At 47.9% G+C, this 20,635-nt stretch overlaps 1 protein-coding gene across 4 annotated transcripts in view; it reads right to left on the bottom strand.

Annotated features, from left to right (window-relative positions):
* Window positions 1–20,635, bottom strand: part of MYH10 (myosin heavy chain 10) — an 81,928-nt gene that overhangs the window by 59,662 nt on the left and 1,631 nt on the right. For all 4 annotated transcript variants that reach the window (XM_030287582.4, XM_072937128.1, XM_072937130.1 and 1 more), the window contains exons 2-3: window positions 19,301–19,677; window positions 8,063–8,219 (exon numbers count right to left, since the gene is read on the bottom strand). In XM_030287582.4, the coding sequence (XP_030143442.4) occupies window positions 8,063–8,219; window positions 19,301–19,645 (502 nt within the window). In that variant the 5' untranslated portion in view covers window positions 19,646–19,677. The remainder of the gene's footprint in view (window positions 1–8,062; window positions 8,220–19,300; window positions 19,678–20,635) is intronic.

Raw genomic sequence — 20,635 nt, 5'->3', positions numbered from 1 at the left:
ACAGAGCAAGGCCAGCCACCAAATCCTCCTGCAGATTCCTGCTCCAGGTATTCCTGTTCAGGTATTCCTCACCCAGGCTTTAAGCCCCCACTATATCCTGAGGCACAGACTACAGAGTTTAGCTCTGCTGTTAAAATATTTGCTTTTTGCTGTTTTGGACACATTATCGGCACATTTCAAGTAATGACTCTGTTCCTGCATAGGAAGAGATGGGTGGAGGACACTCCCTATTCCCTCTGCCACTTCAGGTTCAAACTTCTGTTACATCTGACCTGAACTGTCATTTCCTTACTGAACAATTTTGCTCATTCTGGTTGTTCTTCCAATGTCTCCTGTTCCATTTCCTCTCTGCCCACAGCAGGGCTGTGCAAAGTGCAGATTAAATCACAGAATGGCTTGGGTTGGAAGGAACTTTAGAGATCATCCAGTGCCACCCCTGCCATGGCAGGGACACCTCCCACTGTCCCAGGCTGCTCCAGCCCCAATGTCCAGCCTGGCCTTGGGCACTGCCAGGGATCCAGGGGCAGCCAGAGCTGCTGTGTGCCAGGGCCTGCCCACCCTCACAGGGAACAATTCCTTCCCAATCTCTAATTTATCTTCTGCTTTGTCAGTTCAAATCCATTCCCCCATGTCACTCCATCCCTTGTCCCTCTCTTGGAGCCCCTTGAGGCACTGGAAGGGGCTCTGAGGTCTCCCCAGAGCCTTCTCTTCTCCAGGCTGAGTAACTCCAGCTCTCAGAGCATCCTCCTGGTGCCTCCCCTGGCCTGGCTCCAGCAGCTCCATGTCCTTCCTGTGCTGGAGGCAGCTCTCACCTGTGTTTGTGCTTGGGATGTACTCTCAGTCTATATATCCTACAACTATTCTAGTATTATAGATTGATTAGATGTATTATGAAAATAGAAAATGTGTCCAGTCTATAGTAAAAATGTTTCTTAGATTGTTCCCCTTTCCAATTATTCCTCACATTCTCTGCCTGATTTACAAGCACAGCTGCATTTAGGTGTTCCCAGACCCTTCCTCCCTTCAGCTCCTGCTCAAGCAGCAGCAGCTCCACCATTACCAGGGGAATTCATCTTTCCCAAGAGTTTATGCACAAAAAGCACAAACAGAGGAATGCAGGTTCCAGGGTTTGCAGCAGCAACTCCCAAACCATAAAAAGCACAAAACAATGGGCAAGATTGACCAATCTTTAACCAGTTCTTTGCCCACGTGAAGGCCTTTCCTCACACCGCTTACAACCCCCTTGGTTTAGGATTGGTATCAAATTCATTTTGGAAAGCTGATCATGGGTGCAGTGGTCTCCAGATTCTGAGCAGGACCCTCAGAGATGGCACCAGCAGCTCACATCTGGCTGCTCTGCTGCCAAATATTGTTGTGCAGCACAGTCCATCAGCTCCTCCATCTCTGAGATTAAGGATTTGGCTCTTGCAGATTTTCTATTTTCAGCATTTTCTATTTACTAACCCTTCAGAAAATGACTTCCTGCTATTTTCCTCAAATTTCCACAAGAACTTCCCTGAGCAACTTCACAGCAGATATACATAAAGACATAGACACCTTTTTTTTCCTGCTTTTTCTTCTGCATTTTCCTTCTCCACACCATCTGATGGCTTTACCACCACTTTGAAAAACCCCTAGAACAAGATGAATTTGAATGCCCAGGGTGATCAGAAAGCCATGAGCTTTTATTCACCTTCTTCTCTGAAACAGATGCTCAACAACTTTTAACTCTGAGTCCTTGAGGAAGCCTCCCAAAGTCTGCCAGGAATTCCTGAGTACCTGAGAGCATCAAGCCTGGACAGGTTTGGAAAGGGAGGGAGGCTGGAGATACACTAAATTTTGGTGTATACGCCAAGAAATTGGCAGTTGTGCTGCTGAAGGGTCCAAGACAAGGAGGAGGACACCAGCAGCCCTCAGCTGTCCCCCTGGTAAGGGATGAACTCTGCTCCCTTGCTGAAGGATAACAAACTGAGAGGAAGGGGGAGGCAAAAGGAGCTGCAGCAAGTGCTGGCAGTGGCAGCTATGGCATAGCTGCACCCTGAGCTCAGCAGCAGAGGAATGCAGGCAGGACTGACAAAACCCAGATTAGAGCACGTTGGAGGTTTTGTTACATCCAGGCATTACTGCTTGTGCCTGTCATCTCCAGGCTTGGGCCAAGCAGCAGCAAATTATCCATTTCACAACCACCTAGAAACAAAAGGAGTTTAATTTAAACGAAAGCTTCAGTGCAGGAGCAGGTGCTGACTGAGTAATCGCACAAAATGATTCATCTCATGAATGACTGCCCAAGTTGGAGGCACTTAGTCTTGAATTCCTGTCTGTAGGCACAGGCACAATTCAATTATAAGGCCAGCTTGCATAGCAAGTTTTAAAATTAAAGTCATCTCTGGTTGCTCAGAATATCGACCAAAAAATCCCATGGAAGTGGCTCATCTACTGCAGCATTGCACCTCAGAAGGGCACTGAGCAAACTAAAAATTCCTCATGTAACAATTGTCACTTCTGTCTCATTTGTAAATACAGCAAAGTAACTGAAATTATGTAAAAAAAGATGCCAACTTCCAAGCAATTAAGCCTTAAGAAAGAGCTGTTCACTGTAGATGTCATCATGCCTAATTAAGTGCCCAACCTTGAGCTGAGCAACAACCAGGGATCCCGTCACATTTTGACACAGAGAAGGACAAAGGTCAGTAAAGAACTAAAACGTTTCCACCCCTAACAAAAAAGGTTGAAAATGCAGTTTCCAGAACTAGATTGTGTAAGCTCAACTGAGCTGGTTCAGTAAGAACTTACTGATGCCACTCACAGCTGGCCAAGCAAGGTGCAATCATTTCATCCATGACAACTCCAGCCCCTGAATCACACAGGTTTAACATCAACAGACACAACGCAAAAGTGAGGAGAAGGAGATGAAATATTGCAAAACAAGTTCAGCTGACAGAAGTATTTATCATTTTACTTCAAATTCAAAAAGAATGAGGCAGGAGGCTGTTTGAGCATGATGGATTTCAGTTTTTTCTACTTCATTTCTTGCTTCAAGATCTCCCTGCACTCAGCCATGTAGACACTGCATGTGGCACTCCTGGAGGTGTACAAACAACCTGGATGTTAATGGTGTTGTCACCTGAGTATTTATATTCCACACCTGCCTGAGTGGACCAAGTGAAAGCCCAGAATTCTCACTGTAACAATAAAGGGACCTATAAATCCTTCACGTGGCATTTACCAAGCAGCCAGTTCTGCTGGGATCATCATCCTGCACTTTGTAACTCCTTAAAAGCCCCTGGGGACCCTTTTGGGAAGTCAAGATGTAATGAAAATACCAAGAACATTAATGGCACATTTATCAGGTTCCACCTGCTCCTCACAACAGAGAGCACCAACCATCACTCCCAACTCTTTCAGTCTCAGAGCAATTTTTCCTGCTTCCATTTGAAGATTTAATAGACCTCTAAAAGAAAAAAAAATTGTCTTATTTTAGTTTAAATTATTTTCTTCCATATCTGGGGGTGGATATGCCCCCAAGGGAGGAGTTAAATCAAGATTAACTACAAATATAGATCAATAAGATGTTTTTAAGAGAGAAGCACTGCACCTGTAGGCAGTTCTGGCTTCTCCAACACCAAGTGTTCCCTTCCCTCTTACGCTGTTTCCGATAAACCTTCTCTGCAACAGGATTAAAGGCAGGCCTAAAATATCAGTGCTAATTTGGTGCTCATCAAGATGTCCTCAGGGAAACAGGATAAAAAGGAGAGACTAAGCATAATTATACAAGAGTAATATTAATAGGCAAGCTGGGCTTTAGCAACAAAAAATCAACAAGCTTTCCTTAATATTTCTTCCAAAACACTTGTGTGTCACTGAATAAAGAGGCACAATAAAACAAAGCCATACTTCCTCTAGAAATCCAGTGGGAAAATTGGAAGGGAAGAGGGAAAAGAGAAAGCCAACTGTGGAAAAAGCACTAGAGAAAAATTAGTGAGTGCTGCTTTAGCACAATCAAATCTCCCTTGCTGGTAAAGTATTGTCACAGCCCCATCAGCCCTAGAAAATTCATTTTCTTAAAGAAAATCCTGCTCTGTGGCAAATTTCCATGGCCCATAATTTTGAGCAGGACTGAAGAACACTAGCAAGGCTTGCAAATTGTATAACCAAACAGAATTAAGGTCAACATTGTCCCAGGGATTAGGAGAGCAATTCCTTATGATCATGTCAGCAATGCTCTGTGGGGCCAGCAGCAGCCCTGCCCCACTGCTGGGCTTTACTCCAGTCCATCACCCCTGGGTATGGGTACTCCCTGCTTCACCTTCTCCTCAGGGAAACCAAGGGAAAGCGCAGGAAAAATCCACTAAACCACCTGTGAAGTAACACCCTACTACCACAGCACTTTGAAAAATAATTACTGGGGGAAAGAGAGGGGAAATCCAGTCTGGAAAGCTGAATTGCAGGTTATTATCTCCTGCGGTCAGGCACTGGGTAATGAGTCTTTTCCTGAAGAGAAATCCTGACTGGCATAACTAGAATGCAGCCCAGGACTTGCTTGTCCCAAACAAGAGCAGTTTGCTTTTCCCTGCAGAACCTGCCCCAAATCCCTGCTCCCTCACAGCTGCCCCACATCTGCAACACTCAGCCCTGGAGAACAATTCTGCAGCTCCCAGAACTCGTCCTGTCCTCCTGGGGAATCCATTCCCCTCCAAACCACGTCTCACACCTCTGCTGTGGCACAGCTCTCCCCACCCTCTGCCTGTGTCTTTGGCAAGCACTGACCCACATTTCCAGCCCGCTCCTCCTCCCCAGAGGGCACAGGGAGGGCTGACCTGGGCAGCCAGGGGGGCAGCAGGTCCCCCCAGATAGGAAATTCTTCAGGGGGCCAAGAACAGAGTGGGGTTTGATGGCTGCAGTCAGCAGTGCTTACACACAGACCCTTCCCACCACAGCACACACTGAGAACTGCAGGGATTAATCTGCATCCCCAGTTTGGGGAAATTCAGAGTGTTCCAGGAATGTTTACGACAAGGAATAACTATGGAGATGCACATGCACCAGTTCTGCTGACCAGAAAATCCTCAGCTTTCGTAATCTAAATAAAAATCTCAATTTTCTTATTTAAGCACAAATATTACACGTACAAAACCTCAGCAAAGCAGCAACTGGAAGCTGAGCTGTGACTCCCCATGCTCTGAATTAGAGGCATGAAAGCACAAAGAAACTGAGTAACCTTTACTCACTGAGCCCAATTCTCAGCACAGTAAAACTGTGGTTTCAGAAACCAGGTTGCTCAGAGTCACAGCTCAGGTCCAGGTATCCTGTTAATCACAGTAAACAGCTCACAAACACCTGGAAATGAGTAGTTTGTGATTAGCTGCAAGGAAAATAAACATGATTATACTGCACAAAATACCACTGAACAGGCCAGGAAAATCCAGTCAACCACTTTCATTAATCTAGATTAGTGGCCAGGATATTTCTATTAGGGGAAGGTCATATTCTCCAAAGGAATGGCATTCTTATGGTTTCAATTTCAGGTTTGAATCCTAATAATTAAACTTCAGACGTCAAATACTGGAAGCACAGCGGCCATTCCTATCAAAAGAAGCCTATGGACATGCTGCAGCAGCAGAAGCAGAGCTTGCCATAGTACTGGAAAAACTCCTCTCTGCCACCCCAGCTGTGCCTGCCACAGCAGCTACGTGCACAGACACAGACAGGAACTGCACAAGAACACTTTTACAAGCATGTGGCAGTAACTTATCAGCAAAAGCATCCTGGCCAACGATTCTGCTGCACATAAATGCTTGCAGACCCCTCTGATGATTAATCTGGAGCGTTCTGATTAACCCAGCTAGTTCTCGGTTAGAGACGTATTTCTACCAGCCTGAACCTCCGAAATATTTTCTGTTTCATTGAAGACCAAGTGCTGACTAAAACACAAGGCAGAATTAGAAGATGAAAGACATTTTGCACATTGTGTTAAATACCTGATAGGGAAAACCTATCCTCACCAACCCTGGGCACACTCAGTAGCTGACCTTGTGTTGCCACTGATAACCAGAAAACAAACGGAATAATGTAATCATCTACTACTACTATTATTTGGTGCTCTAATGACTACAAAACCTTGGTTGTTGTAACTGCAAGTTTTATTTACATGGAGACAAAGGCAGTTCCCTGAAGTGTCTCTGCAGCAGGGGCCCTGAAGCGCAGGAGCAGCAGGGTCAGAGCCAGGGGCCCCAAATCCACCTGATAAAAACACTCCCTGCTCGCCCTCACCAGCACTCAGACCTGTGCTGGAGTTTTTATTTATCCCTGCAATGCAGTTGTGCAGGCAAATCAATGGGAAATTCACCAACTCCTGCAAATGCCTCCTAAAATAAGCAGGGAGTGGCTCCATACAGGTGAAGGGCACTAGAAACACAGATTTGGTTACCCTTAAACAAGTTATTCCCCAAATAATGCATCCCATTGCATGGATTTCATCTACTCTTATTCCAAGCTATGCCTTCATTAGTTCAGAACTCAGACTATCAAAACCAAAAAGAAAGCAAGCACAGAGAGATTTGGTACAAAATATAAACCTCCACGCATCAGAAGGAAAGAAAAGGGGACTGTAACCAAACATACACCACCGTGTGCATTTTTTTTTTTGTTTCATCTTCCAAAAATAGCACCATTTGTCCATGTAGCAGGATCTCCAGAGATACAAGTCAGTACTTGTATCAGGTATGTGAGCAAATATATGGAGCACCCGGAGTGTGGTAACTGCTGACATTGACTTACTTTATTAGAGGACATTTGTCTCAAGGACATCTCAGTGTATTCTTGAGACCATTTCAAGAGGTGCTTTCAGATTGGGAAGCACTTAATCACAATCCACTTGAGACTGCTACAACAAACTCCTTCAAATAAATCTTAAGGTCTGCTCTGCTATTATTCCACATGCACTCATTAGGTGTCCTCTGATCTGAGATGTTAGAGGCTGTTGTTCTGGCCAAGAAGCCAGTTTCTTTTACAAAAACACATGAAAACAGAGTCCCAGGTATCCACTGGGAAGCAGAACAATGCTTGGTGGCCCCAATTTGCTGCTCTCCCCGTGCCTGTCCCTGCATCACCCCACTCTGCTGGCACAGTTCTGAGGTGAAAGAACACTCACCAGCCTGTAGTTGATTATTAAGCAGCCCTAAAGACAAAGTCACAATTCAAGAAACAAAGACTTGTGTGATGTATTTAAAGATACCAAGTGTCTTAAAAAACCCCAAAAGTTAACATTTAAATGGTTGGTTAACCTGGCAGCAGAAACAGCTTTCCCTCAGCTTGTGTAAGCAGGTCAAACAGCTCTCCCCTCCTTCCAGTCCATGCTCAGTACAGCACAGCACAGCAAGGTGTGCAGAGCTGCTCTGGGTCACACACACCTGGCTGCAGACAGCAGGCTGCTGTCCCCACGTCTTTACAGCCCCTAAACATGAATCAGCACTGGAACGAGCTGTGCTTTCAAAACCCTGTGTCAGAAATGCAACTGTGCCAGTTCAACAGCACGTGCTCGTTTCTGCCACGTCAGATTCGGGTTTTGTGTTTGTCCAGCCTTAAAGCCAAAATTCAAACCATGAGCCCTGCATGAACTCACCCTATTCTAATACAGATACACACCAGTTAGGAGAAGAAGAATTTCCTCCAGGTTAAGTATTTCCCTGACCTCTTTTTGAACTCAAACCCACCATTGTTCCATTGTCACCTCAGATTATTTGCCAGCTGCCAAAACACCAATATTTTTATAGCACTGCTTTTCCAATCCCCTCTTTTGCTCTTCCTTCATCCACAGACCGTGCACATCATCTTTGGACATGCAACTTAGCTCTTTATTTTGAGGAACAAAGTATTTCTGACTCAGCTCCCAGAGCCCCCAGCACAGCTGTGCTGGTGTCACCTTCCTGCTGCACCTCAGCGAGTCACACAGACTTTGTGTGACACAAAAACTCTGGTGGCACGTGGCTGGACGAGGGAATCCGAGCTGCAGGTACTCTGAGGGGTTGGCAGGGAGCTGTGGAAGCCAGAGACTGCTCCTTACCTTGCAGCATGCACCTGTAGGCAGACTCGGATATCGCGTAAATGTGCGGTGGCATCTCGTGGCGCTTCTTCCCTCTGTACATCTCAATAATGTTCTCTGAATAAATTGGCAGGTTCTTGTAAGGATTTATGACTACACAGAACAGTCCTGAATAGGTCTGGAAAAAGAAACAAATAGCAAACATTTCTGTTAGTAAACAGTATTGAAATAAAGTCGTAAAGAACAGAAAGCCTTTTCACAGGTTCTAGAATACTTATCTTAAAATTGAGGTGCTTTTTGTAGAGCAACTTAAAGTACATGCTATATTCAAATTATTGGTTTCTAGTTCTCTTAAAAGGCTCTTTAATTACCTGCATAAAAAGTAATTTAAAGATAATAAGCGTAGGTAAATTTGAAGAGGAGTATCTGATCTCATTCCCACAGACATTTAAATCTCTCTTCCGTTTGCCAAGTTCCAGCTTTATGGACACCTTTTGATGTTCAACTCCTTCAGTAAAATGTGCATTCCACGTTATTTTCATTTTGAAGGAACTGATAATATCCATTGCTCTGGTAAATAATCCAGATGAGGGGAGATCCTATGTCAAACCACCATCATTTCTGCTATCCTGCCACTGTCTCATGTCTGTCCTTCCTGCCCATCAGCCCCTCAGCCCACAGAGGGGTCACTCCCTCCCCTGTCCCAGCCCAGCTGAGGCCCAGCCTGGCACCCAGCCCTGCAGATGTTCCACACCCTGCTTGTGGACTAGCAGAGCACCAAGGAACCAGCAGGAACTGGACATGGCTGATTTCACTGAGACATTTCTGCTCAGCCAAAATGCCTCCAGTGATCAGGGCTGAGCCCACGCTGAAGCAATGCCCATGGGGCTGCACTTCCCTGTGACCTTCCAGGATATCCCTGTCCCCTTTGGGTCCCAGGCAGCACAGCCTCCTGCAGTGAGCTCCATCCCTGCTCCCTGCAGTTACCCCTGAGGAAGCTCTGGCAGAACAGCCCTGGCAGGAGAAGGAGCACGGCCAGCCGCAGACCCCGGGTGAGCAGGGAGGACAGAGCAGCCTGGCCTGGCTGGGATCAGAGGCTGAGCTCTGACAGACACTGCTCCCTGCACACCCCACAGCTCTTCCTCCCTGTCCCAGGAACCTGCTGGGCCCCAGCCCTTCCAGCAGCACAGCTGACTGCTGCTCAGAAAGCAGAATCTCTCCGTTCACTGTTATCTATCTCCTCACACTTGGACAGTGTGTTCCTTTTGGGCACTGCTGAAATCCACATCTTTACCAGCTCAGGAAGGCAGCAAGACAGGCCAGGCTTGGCAGAAATAGGAAATATCTTTCTGAATGTCAGGAAAAATCACGTTTCTTACCTTTGAAGGTGAGAGGAGAAAAAGAATGGGCAGAACAAGCAAAAAGCATTAACAGCTTTTAAGAGTTCAGAGTACTGAGTAGGTCACCCAGGATATAACATTTGTCCATTTTAAAAAGTATTTCTGCTACATTGGTATGAACACAGCAGCTGATAGTCCCAATCTGCCTTTTTTATTCTTTTTTAAGCATAAAAGATTTTATTTGGAGGAAAAGGTGCCCCCCCTGTCCTTTTTACACCTCCACCAGCTTCTGGAAAGACAGGCAGAAGGTGTTCTCTGAACTGAGTCCAGGAGCACCATCAGCAAAGAAAAAGAACTTGGTTTTAAGCCAGATATCCTGACATAGGGACATCTCATGTCCTTGCAGGAAAATGCTCCCTCTGCTTTGGTCAGATCTGCTGGATGATAACTGCAGGGCCTTGCCATTTAAACAAGGTATTTATTTCTCAAGAGAAAGGAAACACATCTTATCAGGGCAACTGAGCCAAGCATAAAGAGCAACTTATCAGCCATTAACTCAACATAACATGGGGCTGTTGGCAAGTGGGCAGGTCCTCCCCAGCCTCCTTTCCTACCACTGTCCCTCCTGCCAGCATCAGTGCTCTTGTCCTTCCCCACTGCCCTGGACACTGCTGCAGACAAATGGCAAAGAGAACTGGCTGGAAACAGCAGCACTTCCCTGCCCAGACTCCTTCACAGTCCCTGCTGAGACCGGCAGGGAGGGAAGGCAGGACAGTTATTTTAACAGCTTGGTACAACCACACAAGGAGGCAATTAACTGCTGAACAGGGGGCACCCCTTCCCAGCAGCTCCCTGCGCTCAGCTGAGGTCACCCACGTCCCTCTGCCACCACCAGCAGTGACGTGCAGGCTCTGGGAGCTGCCACAAGCCTCCCTTCCAGTCCAGGCTCCACCTGAGGGTAACCAGAAGAGAGAACAGCTTCGCCAAGCCCACCAGAGAATCACAGCTCAGAAGCACAGAGCAGCTCCTCCCCTGTTATTGGAAATGCAGGTGAAGCTGCTGGGAAGGAATGCTGATGTCTGACTCCGTTCAGAAGGCTGAATGATTTCTTTATTATAACTATGCTATAATACATTAATATATATTTAAAGGAGATACTAAAACTACAAACCTACTTTTCTAACTCCCATATCTAACTCCCAACTCTGACCCTCTCAGAGAGTCCAGCCCCAGGTGGGTTGGATTGGCCACCAGGCTCAAACAATCCTCACAGAATCCAACCAAGCCATCACCCCAGGTAAACAATTCTCCAAACACATTCCACATGGGAAAAACAAGGAGCAGAAACAGAAATTCTCTTTCTTTCCTCTGTGCTCCTCTATGAAAAGTCCTGAGAGAGAGAAGCATGTGCCTGCCCCAGCTGTGCTCCTCCAGTGCAGGCACAGCTCAGGAGAGCTGGGGACAGGAGTTCCCAGGGCCAGAGCCCAGCCAGACCTGTCCCAGCCAGCCCTGAGCAGTGCCACCAACCTGTGCTGAGCCAGCAGGGCTCTGGATGCTCAGCCCCAGCACTCAGAGCCTTGCTCTGCTTCTCACCCACCCAGAGACTGGAATTTCCCTCCTGGGCTCGTCACCTGAGCAAGGACACAACTCCCAGAGAGGCTGGCTAGGCTGAAAGGGAATTATTGCAAAACCCACCTGCACTGGTGACCCTCCTGCAACACAACACCTCCACTTCTCTGCGAGCTCACCCACAACTTTGTCTTTGTTTTGGCATTTTGTGTTCCCAAAGGAAAGCTGCTGTTTTTTCCCCAGAATCACTGCCCTTACCCAGACACAAATAAACTGATCTGGTAAATAATCTTCTAAAAAATTTAAGTGCTGGGATAAAACAGTTCTTTGAAGATTATCCTTCTCTCCTTCCTCCAGTTGCTTTGGCATCTTTAGTTGATTTCCCCAGCATAGACATGGAGTAAATGTTATTATTTTAGCTACATAAAGAATTAATAACCTAGAAAAGCAAACTCAACAAACTTTATCAATAATACCTAACCTGGAAGTCTGTCCAGGCTAACTCCTGAAGCAATAGTCGATGAACCTGGAAGGAATGGAATAAGCAAAGCCCAACATAACCAAACCAGAGAAGGCCAACAAATATCCTGGGCAACTGAAAAGGGTTAATTGAATAATCTTTATATCAAACAGGGCCAAATTAGAAGTTATGAAGCACAAAATTCTACACTTTGCCAGTGCTGGGGTTCATTTATTTGAAGCTAAATGTAAAGGAGAGGTTTTTATCCAAGACCATTGCCTCTGTGCCATGGCAGCTCTCTGCATGCAGCACCTTGATTTCCTGAATAAGTTGCCCAGTTCACTCTCCTGCTGCTTCCCTGCAGAATTTCAAAATGAGACCTTTTTCAAACCAGCACCACTCTGCACAGCCTCAAGTTATTCTCAAGAAGATGGAAATGAATTTTTCCCATTTCCTGACCGCCATCTCTTGCAGAAAGTAATAAATGAACATATTGGTGGGCTGGCTTCATGGCTTGGCAGGCAGAGAAACACAGAAAGGATGCTTTTAATGAGCCAAATTTAATTGGGAGGGACCAAATGGTACCAAAATCTTTCACAGCTGTTTTATAACTGCAAGTCTCACTGTGCCTGAAAAAGCAGGGAAGGGCTTTGTGCATGGAAACCAAACACATGAAAACCAGAGACTGTTTAAAACCCCTCAAAAAAGCTTCTTGGTGAGCAGCCCCAGGAGGAATTATCAGGAATACATACACATCTGCTTAACAAATGGACAGCCACTTAATGAACTCTATCCTGCAGTAGGTGGACTCTGATGGAATTTTCAGGTGGGAATAAGAGCTGGGATCAGCACTGCTGAGCTCCAGTAATAGCCCAGGCTGGATGGAGAAACAGCCTTCATTCATTTTTCAGCTGACAGAGGTGGATGAGCACATTAAGAATTGAAAGGCAAGCAAAGATGCTGATTCACCTTGATGGATCAGCTGTTTGAACACATTCCTGCTTTACCCAGGCACAGACAGCACCCACCCACAGGCACAGGGCACCCTGGCATGCCCTCTCCAGGCAGGGCTCCAGACACCACCAGTACAGGAGAGCTCTGACAGAGAGGTTGGTGATACAAGCTCCCCTTCAGGCCACTAAATGTGCACTTTGAAGGGTTCCAGATGCTTCCAGCCTGTATCCAGTAGTTTTTCATGCAGTAATTTGGGTTCTGGTAAGCTGTCCTGACCTGCAGAGTTCAGGATCCCAGCACTGGCCTGTTTCCAACTCCATTCCATCCCCACATCCTGGGAGGGAGGTGGCTGTGAGTGAACTGGCAAACAACATGAGTTACTCCAGGTGAAAACACTTGGGAATTCAGGCTCCATCTGGAGTGAGGCCCCATGGGCTGTCCTCCCTTCCAGCCACATCAGCCCCTCCCTGCACAGCCACAGGAGCAGCTCAGGGTGGATGGAAGCCCTGCTGCTGTCCCCTGCACGAGCAGCTCCTGCAGCTGCTGGCTGCTCTCTTCCGCCATGCCATGCCATGCCACCTCCTCAAACAGCACCTGAGAGCTCCCCAGCACCCCAAACACAGCCTGGGCATCTGTAACACAGTCTGCAGCACCCCAAACACAGCCTGGGCATCTGTAACACAGTCTGCAGCACCCCAAACACGGCCTGGGCATCTGTAACACAGTCTGCAGCACCCCAAACACAGCCTGGGCATCTGTAACACAGTCTGCAGCACCCCAAACACAGGCTTAGCCTTTATCTGCAATTCTTCACATAGAAAAGGTGACAGAGACACTCTATTACCATATAAATAATTAAGATGAAGGAAGCATCTAGCCAGCTCTCATTGTGGCCTGAAACAGAAACCAGGCATTCCCAGCCCAGCAATAGATGCTTTAAGCACTGCCCATAACTAATGGAGTGGAGCACACTCTCCAGTCGATAAACTGCCCCAACAGAGCATTTTCTTTGCCTGGCTTTCACTTCCTGGGGTTACAGACTCGCCTTTCACACTCCAAGCTGAGTTCCCTGAGCTAGACGTGGTTTTCTCACAGAGCACCTTTTCTCCCTGCAATTATGCAAGTCAAGCCTTAAAGAAGGGCAGGCAGCTCTCAGCCCCAGAGGGGATGAAGGTGAGGCTGTGCCTGGGGTGGGGACAACACTGGAACCAAAGGGGGTCCCACAAGGACAAGGAACAGCCTGGGAAGCTCAGGTCAGAGAGGATCACAGCCACAGATTTCCTCAGGGCAGCCCAGGAGGAGGATGACAAAGGGAAGGAGCCCTTTGTCACATACACCAGGTAGCAGTGGAAAAGCTCAGCCCACACCACAGCTGGTTTGAGCTCCACAGCTGGGCTGAGCAGAGCTCAGCAGTGCTGAGTTTCCACACTCGCAGCCTGCAGGTGATGTGCTCAGACAGAACCCCCAGCCCAGCCCAGGCCATGCCCTGCCAGCTCCTCCTCTCACACAGACACACTCAGGGTCACAGCCTGGCCTCGGAACTGCCTCGCCACAGCAACTGCTCGCAGCTAAAACACGAGCTGAGCTTGCACCAGGGCCACAGAGTATTCATATCCTTCCACAGGGCTGCTGGAGAGCTGCATGTCAGAGCCTGACTGCCCCACAGCAGCCCTGACACAGGCATGGGCCGCAGGGCTGTCCTGCAGCACGGTGCACCCACCTCAGCCCTTGCACAATGCAAATTCCTGCTCTTTCTAGGCTCTTAACCCACCCTTTCCTACAGAAACACAGAGTTTGACAAGAACAAGCCCTTTTTCATACCTCTGCTTACCTGATTCACTTCCTTGAAGTCCCTCAGACACTTCTAACCCTGCACACAGCTCCCTCAACTTGATCACATTTAGGAGTCTTCCAAAAATCAGAGTCAACATAAAAAAAGTTCTTGTGTCAAAGCAGTTCCAGCAATGTGAACCCCAGCATCTCTTGTGCCACATGCTGGGTATTGGATCCAGTGGTTGGCTTGTGGTAGGAAAGAGAATTAAGTAAAAAACTCCATTTCTTGCAGGTTTCTTTTAATACAAATCTTTGACACTCAGTAACATGAAACATTCCCAACTGGACCAGCAGGAAAATTAAAGCAATTAGAACACAGATGCTTATATAATACCAAAGATTGTTCTAGGTTACACTCAGGCCTCACAGGAGGCAGCAGCTTAAAGACAGCTCCTCCAGTTCAGGGCTGTAAGAGCTGCCACCCACAGCAGGCTCTGGAACTGGGCACTGGGGCACAGCTCTCATTCTTTCCCTCTTCTGTTCCAATAAAATGGAAAGTACATTCAAAAGTGAAATAACAGGGCTGCAGACCCATTACAGAGGTAACACTTGCAATTATCAACAAATACCTGCTGCAGTGTTTTACTTGCACAACAGTGAGCACATTTTCTTCTTCCCTGGTGCAAAGAAAACCCAGAGCCCTGTGCCAGGAGAGCAGAACCAGCAGGAGGCTTCCAGGAACTCAAAGCCTCACACAAACAGCTTCCAACGCTTTTTCAAAAGTCTTGGCTTAAAAAAACTATGGGGGAGTGGGCAGGGAGGATAATGCACAGCTCACTAGAGTCTGGGGAGTGTGAAGCTGAATCTAAACCTTTCCTCAAGCTTCACCAGCTTGCTGTCCTTCCTCTAGGAACAGCAAAACTCATCACTCCAACCTGACTCGCCCCACAGCACACACACCTGGGTACCTGTCCCCACCTGAGCCCCCAAATATAGCCCAGGGCTCCCCAGCATCCCCCCAGTCCCAAGAGACCATCTGGACACTGGCACGGAGGGACATGTTAGAGAAATGCTGCTCATTTGAATCCTGCTGACTGAATGGGCTCAGGAAGCAGTTAAGGAGAAGCTGCAATGATTTATGGGGTATCAAAGGGCCACACAACCACCTTGGGCAAGACCTTCCTGCAGGAAAGCTGGGCTTTTAAAATAAATCACTATAAAGCCCACTGAATTTGGAATACCTTGGGTTTTACTGCAGCTTAGTTACACCCTGTGTTTGAGTGAGCAATTCCTTCATCCCACCTGCTGCAGTGGGAACTTCTGACTGCACGAGCCAGACTTGTGGTGCTGCCAGGAAAGGACTCAGACTCCAAAGATTACAGACCCACTGGTGGGAGATGTGCCATTTACCCCAGAACTGTTCAGTGCTCACCTGCACTCACCACTCAGACCATTCCAGCCCAGCCACCTGCAGCTCAGGTGCTGGAGTCCCTGGAAAATCAGGACTTTGTGGCAAACCAGTACAGCCATGAGAGACCCACTGGTTTTGACAGCTATTTCTGTCCACAAGAGGTACTTAAGGTGATGTTTCTAAATGTAAAATACATTTTTAAAAGTGGGATTTAAGAGTCTTGCCATCAAAAGAGCTTTACATTGCTGGGTAAAGTGTCACCTAATGTCTATCACAGCTTGTGATAAAGAATTAAGTGTGGTGTTGAAAAAGCAGCATGCAGGGCTGAGGGACCCTCACCATCCACTCCTCCCAGTGGATTTCATTTCTCCATCTCATTGTCTGATGCAGAAAGTTCTTCCCCCCACAAAATCATATTTTGTAGACACAACTTGAGCATAAACCAAACTCTATGGCTGATATCTAGAAGCCTCCACAGTGTCATTTTACATGCAGGTCTTATAAGAATGAAGATGTTTCCTCAGCCAGGATAAAGAGCTCAGTGAGCCAAAACCTCTGACTAGAACTACTCCTTTCTTAAACCAACACCTCCAGAAAGTCACCTGGAACTCAGTTCATGGGATAAGGGTATTCAGGAAGCTCCATAAAACCAGTCTGAGCAAAATCATGTTTATTCTAAATCTTCAAAGGACCTCCTAAGCCTGTGGGTATTCCTCCTGGGTGCCCTCCCAGTGAACCACCTCCAGCTCCTGATCTGCAGCTGAAGGATGTCACTAATGCAGCCTGAACCAGGATTAAAGCTGGCCACTCCAAAGCAGGGCAGCCACAGCGGTTCAGTTTTAAACTGAGAATCAACGTTCACAAGCATTTACAGAAGTAAAACCCACTCCAGCAGCATGTCAAGATCAATTCAGAGCATTAGTGAAAAGAAACATTGATACCCCTAGAAAAGCACAGGATTTGGGGAAGTTCAGCCGTGAAACACAAGGGAGAATGAAAACTCCAAGCAAGGGCAGAAACAATGAAAAAACAACTCAACTACCTGCTGCAGGTGGCTGCACCTTCACAGAACCAGCACTAGCACTCCAAATAAACCTTGTGGCAACCAATGGAATAGATGAGGTTTTAAGTGGAACAAGAAGTTAAAGTTATTTCCTCTTCAGAGCAAAACTGGGATTACCATAACTGACACTCCAACCACCTTTCCCAGCATTCTTGTACAAGTGCTGCTCCTTTTCATGCCCTGTGCTGCCATGGAAGGACAGAGCAAGCCCTGACACCACGCCTTTACAAGCCCTGATCCTCCCTGCTCTCCACAGCTCAGCAGTGGTGCTCAGAGCCTGAGATCATGTCACTTGGCAGGCACCAGAGATGCTGCAAGTTCCAGAAGCTGCTGGCCATCCCTACTTGGATGTCAGATGAAACCCTTGGAGTGAGCATCAGCAGCCAGGTCACCGTGGGCCTGAGTCAGGCTCCTGTTCCTGCAGCAGCGTCATGGGGAGAGCACAGCCAGATGACTGCAGCCACCCGCCAGAGCCCTCAGCTCTGTCCTTTCTAGGGATTGAGAGGAAATGTGTGTCTGCTTCAGCTGCCATTCCTGCATCCCTCACCTCCTAGAAAGGCAACACCCCGCGCTGCCTGTTGGGAAATTCCAGGACACCTGATCAGATTCACCACCTGCACCTCAACTGCTTGAGACCAACACCAAAATGCACCATTTTCATTTGGTTTTTATGAGGGTACTACCTGCAAATCCAAACCAGCTCCTGTCAGCATGGCCAAACCACCAGAACCCACTTCAGCTCAGCTCACTCTGGCTCTTTTCCTTACGCCAGGCAAGCAGGAACTGTGGGCTGTGCCAGCAGCAGCACTGCCACATTCATGGAGTTCAGGGATGCCCCACAGAGCCCCCGACACTCAAACAGCTCGAGCTCCTGCAGTGTCCCTCTGGCCTGTGAATCTCTGCAGCATTCAGTCCTCCACACACCCCAGCACTGCCCTCCTGCACCTTCACCACGTAAGCCAGGCTTAACTTCAGCCCAGGAGCCAATTCTTGCAGCTGCACTGAAGCAGTGCTCTTGGGAAGAGCAGCACCTCCAGCAGTGTCCCTGGCCTCCAGTAAAGCCCAACAAACCAAACCCTGGAGTTTCTCAACCCAAGCAAGCTCTGGCAGCTGGGGCAGGGAGGTCTGTCACAAAATCCACGTGCACTGAGCCCCCTGCATGGCAGCAGCATCACACAGCCAAGAACAAGCTGCAGCCTGCCTCAGCAGAGCAGCAAGGAATGCTCTCTTCCTTTTGGGATGAGAACAAAGGTCAGGCACCTGTAGGACCTCAAACTCCACATCCTCGAGCAGCCAGTCTCTCCCAGAGGGGGCCTGGCAGACCCAGAGCGACACTCCTGGAGCCTGTGTGCACACAGGTTCTGACACCACCCCGCCAACACCTGGCCTGTGTCTGCACCCCCTGCACCAGAGCTTGCTGTGACATTTCAGGCCTGCAGGTTTTTAACCTTCACAGTGAAATAGAGCTATAATAGCTGTAAGGAATTTCCTAACAGCCATAATTAGGATTGATACACAGACTGAAAACTTTTGACCTATCAACCTGTTTACTTTTAGTTTTCAATCCAGTCCCCATTAATTATGCAATTAGTTTCCCTATGCAGGAATCATTGCAGAAGTATTTTTCACCCAGCTCTGCTATGAGCACCTTGGTGTAAAGCCTTGGAAGAGGAAGCTGACAAGGACACACAAATACAATAAAACCACTTTGTAGTTATACATAATTTTTAATAAGTCCAAATATTATCAAGGGTCAAACTAAAAATGTACCCCCTAATCCCCAGATGGAGGGGAAAATGAGCCAACTATCAGGACTAAATAAAGTGGATTTAACTTTAAGTGTTTATAAAACGAATCAAACATTTAAGCAGATGTTCCAGTGTCTTTTGAGACAGAAAGTTTCCTTGTAGCTGTTCCTGACTCCCTGACCCAACAAGTCACTGTGCAACCAGTCTGCCAAGAGAGCAGGAGCTGCTCCTGACTGCAGGCACAGACCTGGGACAGAGCCCAAGGGAGGAGCAGGGTCAGACACAGCACCAAGGGCACTGCGATTCCCAGCTCCAGAGCAAGATGGTGATAAGCCAGATGTTCAATCAGTGCTTCAAAACCACTGGAAAAAAACAAGCTTTATCTTATTGGTTTATTTTAAGCGCTTGAACACATCCCTTCCTGGCCACTAGGCTGATATTCGGTTCCAAAAAGACATTTTGCACTCCCAGTACTCCCAAACTTCATATTTTAAATACCAGCAGAGCCTCTTATTGCCATTTTTAACATGCAGCAAGTTAAAACAAGAGATGTGCTCATTCACATGAACAGTTAAACACAGCAATCCAGCAAAGTGAGGGTTTGCCACCTCCCTCAGCTCAAGGAAGCCACTTGCCACTGCTCACCGGATCAGTTCAGCAGGAGGCAAGTGCTCCAAGGAACAGCACCAGCAGAGCCCCCCAAGTTGCCATTTCACATTCTGTGGCTGAAAGATGCTCACAGAACTGTATTATTTGTTTTAGGACAGAGTTCTAGACCTGTACACAGCACGGAAAAAGACTTTGGACTCCTGCAAACGCTGGGGATACAAAGTATTTAGGCTGCCAAAATCAAAGCCAAGACCTACTCTAACAGCAGGGATGGCAATCGGGTAAGGTCAGCTGAATTAGCACCCAGAATGGATCCCATAATTACTACTTACATAGATGAGCCCAGAGTAATAGCGATCCTTTAAATTGTGCAATACAGAGGCTTCGTTTAAACAGGTTAATTCTGCCATGTCTTCCACTTTGGAGAACTTGGGAGGATTCATCTTCTGAACATCATCTTTATTGACGAGCGCCTTCTTCCCGTTCTCTGCCAGTTCAACCAACACCTCGTCCCCTTTCTCCTCCTTGATGCTGGCAGCCTCGAAGCCATGGCGCTCCGAGGGGATCCACACCAGCTTCTTGGCAGTCCAGTCGGCCTGGGTGGCAGGGTTGTAGATGACAGCCCTGTCCACGAAGAGGTAGCGCTCCGGATCCTCCTGCCCCAACCTCTGCGCCATCCCGCCAGGAGAAGGGCTCTGCTCCCAGTCACCTGCCAGAGAGAGGGAAAGCAAGGAGCAGTTACACACCAGCCTCGCCCTGCTCCATGCCAGGGCAGTGAGCCACCAGCAGCTCCTTCCCCAGGGAGCCACCAGCAGCCCCTTCCCCAGGGAGCCACCCGCGGCCCCTTCCCCAGGAGAAGCAGCGCCAGGCACCGCTCCCAGCCTGGAGAAGCTGCTGCACAGCCGGGGCCCTGCTCACACACACGTGTGCCACACCAAAGCTCAGTTACCTGGCAGGTGTCACCCACCCCCACCACAGGACAGCCAGCAGGGACCGGTTCCAGCTGTGCAGCAGCAAGGGAGAGACATCACAGCAAGAGCTGCGGGCAGGAAAAACACGCACCGGTGTTGTGGGCTCAGATAAGAACAAGAGCAAACAGGGCAGAAGCTTGGCACTAAACTCAGCTGTGATGGAACAGTGAAAAACAAATACAGAGATAGACACAAACCCATAAATCTGCTCACTGGATTCTGCTGCAAAAACCAGAAGGCGGCAAGGATGAGTTCTAAAAATGTGGATTTTCAACTACAGACAAGAACTTGGGACACTTGGGGCTTCTGCAAGCCATCAAAGCAGCTAAACCTTGCTCACATTCTTCCTGAAAAGCTTTGCATTTCTACAGCCTACTCCTGTTCTCAGTCCTGAGTGCTGACATCACCATATTCCAAAAAATGTCTCCAGATCTCAAGTTTACCTCCCGGCTCAGAGCACCGCAAGGAATGATGCTGGATTTTCCAACAGCTCCATGGGTAATTTGAAGCAGAGAGAAAAACCACTGACTGACAAGAGCCCCTGCACACTCATTTCACCTGGCTGCCTCTACCCAAGAGAGGCCCCTGCCCCTTCTGCAGGCACTGCCATCACAGCCAGGATTCCTGGAGCTGGCAGATCCACCTGGAGCTGCCCACGGAGCGCCAAGGTAAAGCCTGACCCCTGGTACTGAGGAC

The sequence above is a fragment of the Taeniopygia guttata genome, chromosome 18 (genome assembly GCF_048771995.1).
Source record: "Taeniopygia guttata chromosome 18, bTaeGut7.mat, whole genome shotgun sequence".
NCBI lineage: Eukaryota > Metazoa > Chordata > Aves > Passeriformes > Estrildidae > Taeniopygia > Taeniopygia guttata.
Note: the sequence above shows the minus strand (reverse complement) of the source record. Positions and strands in the feature narration are given on the sequence as shown.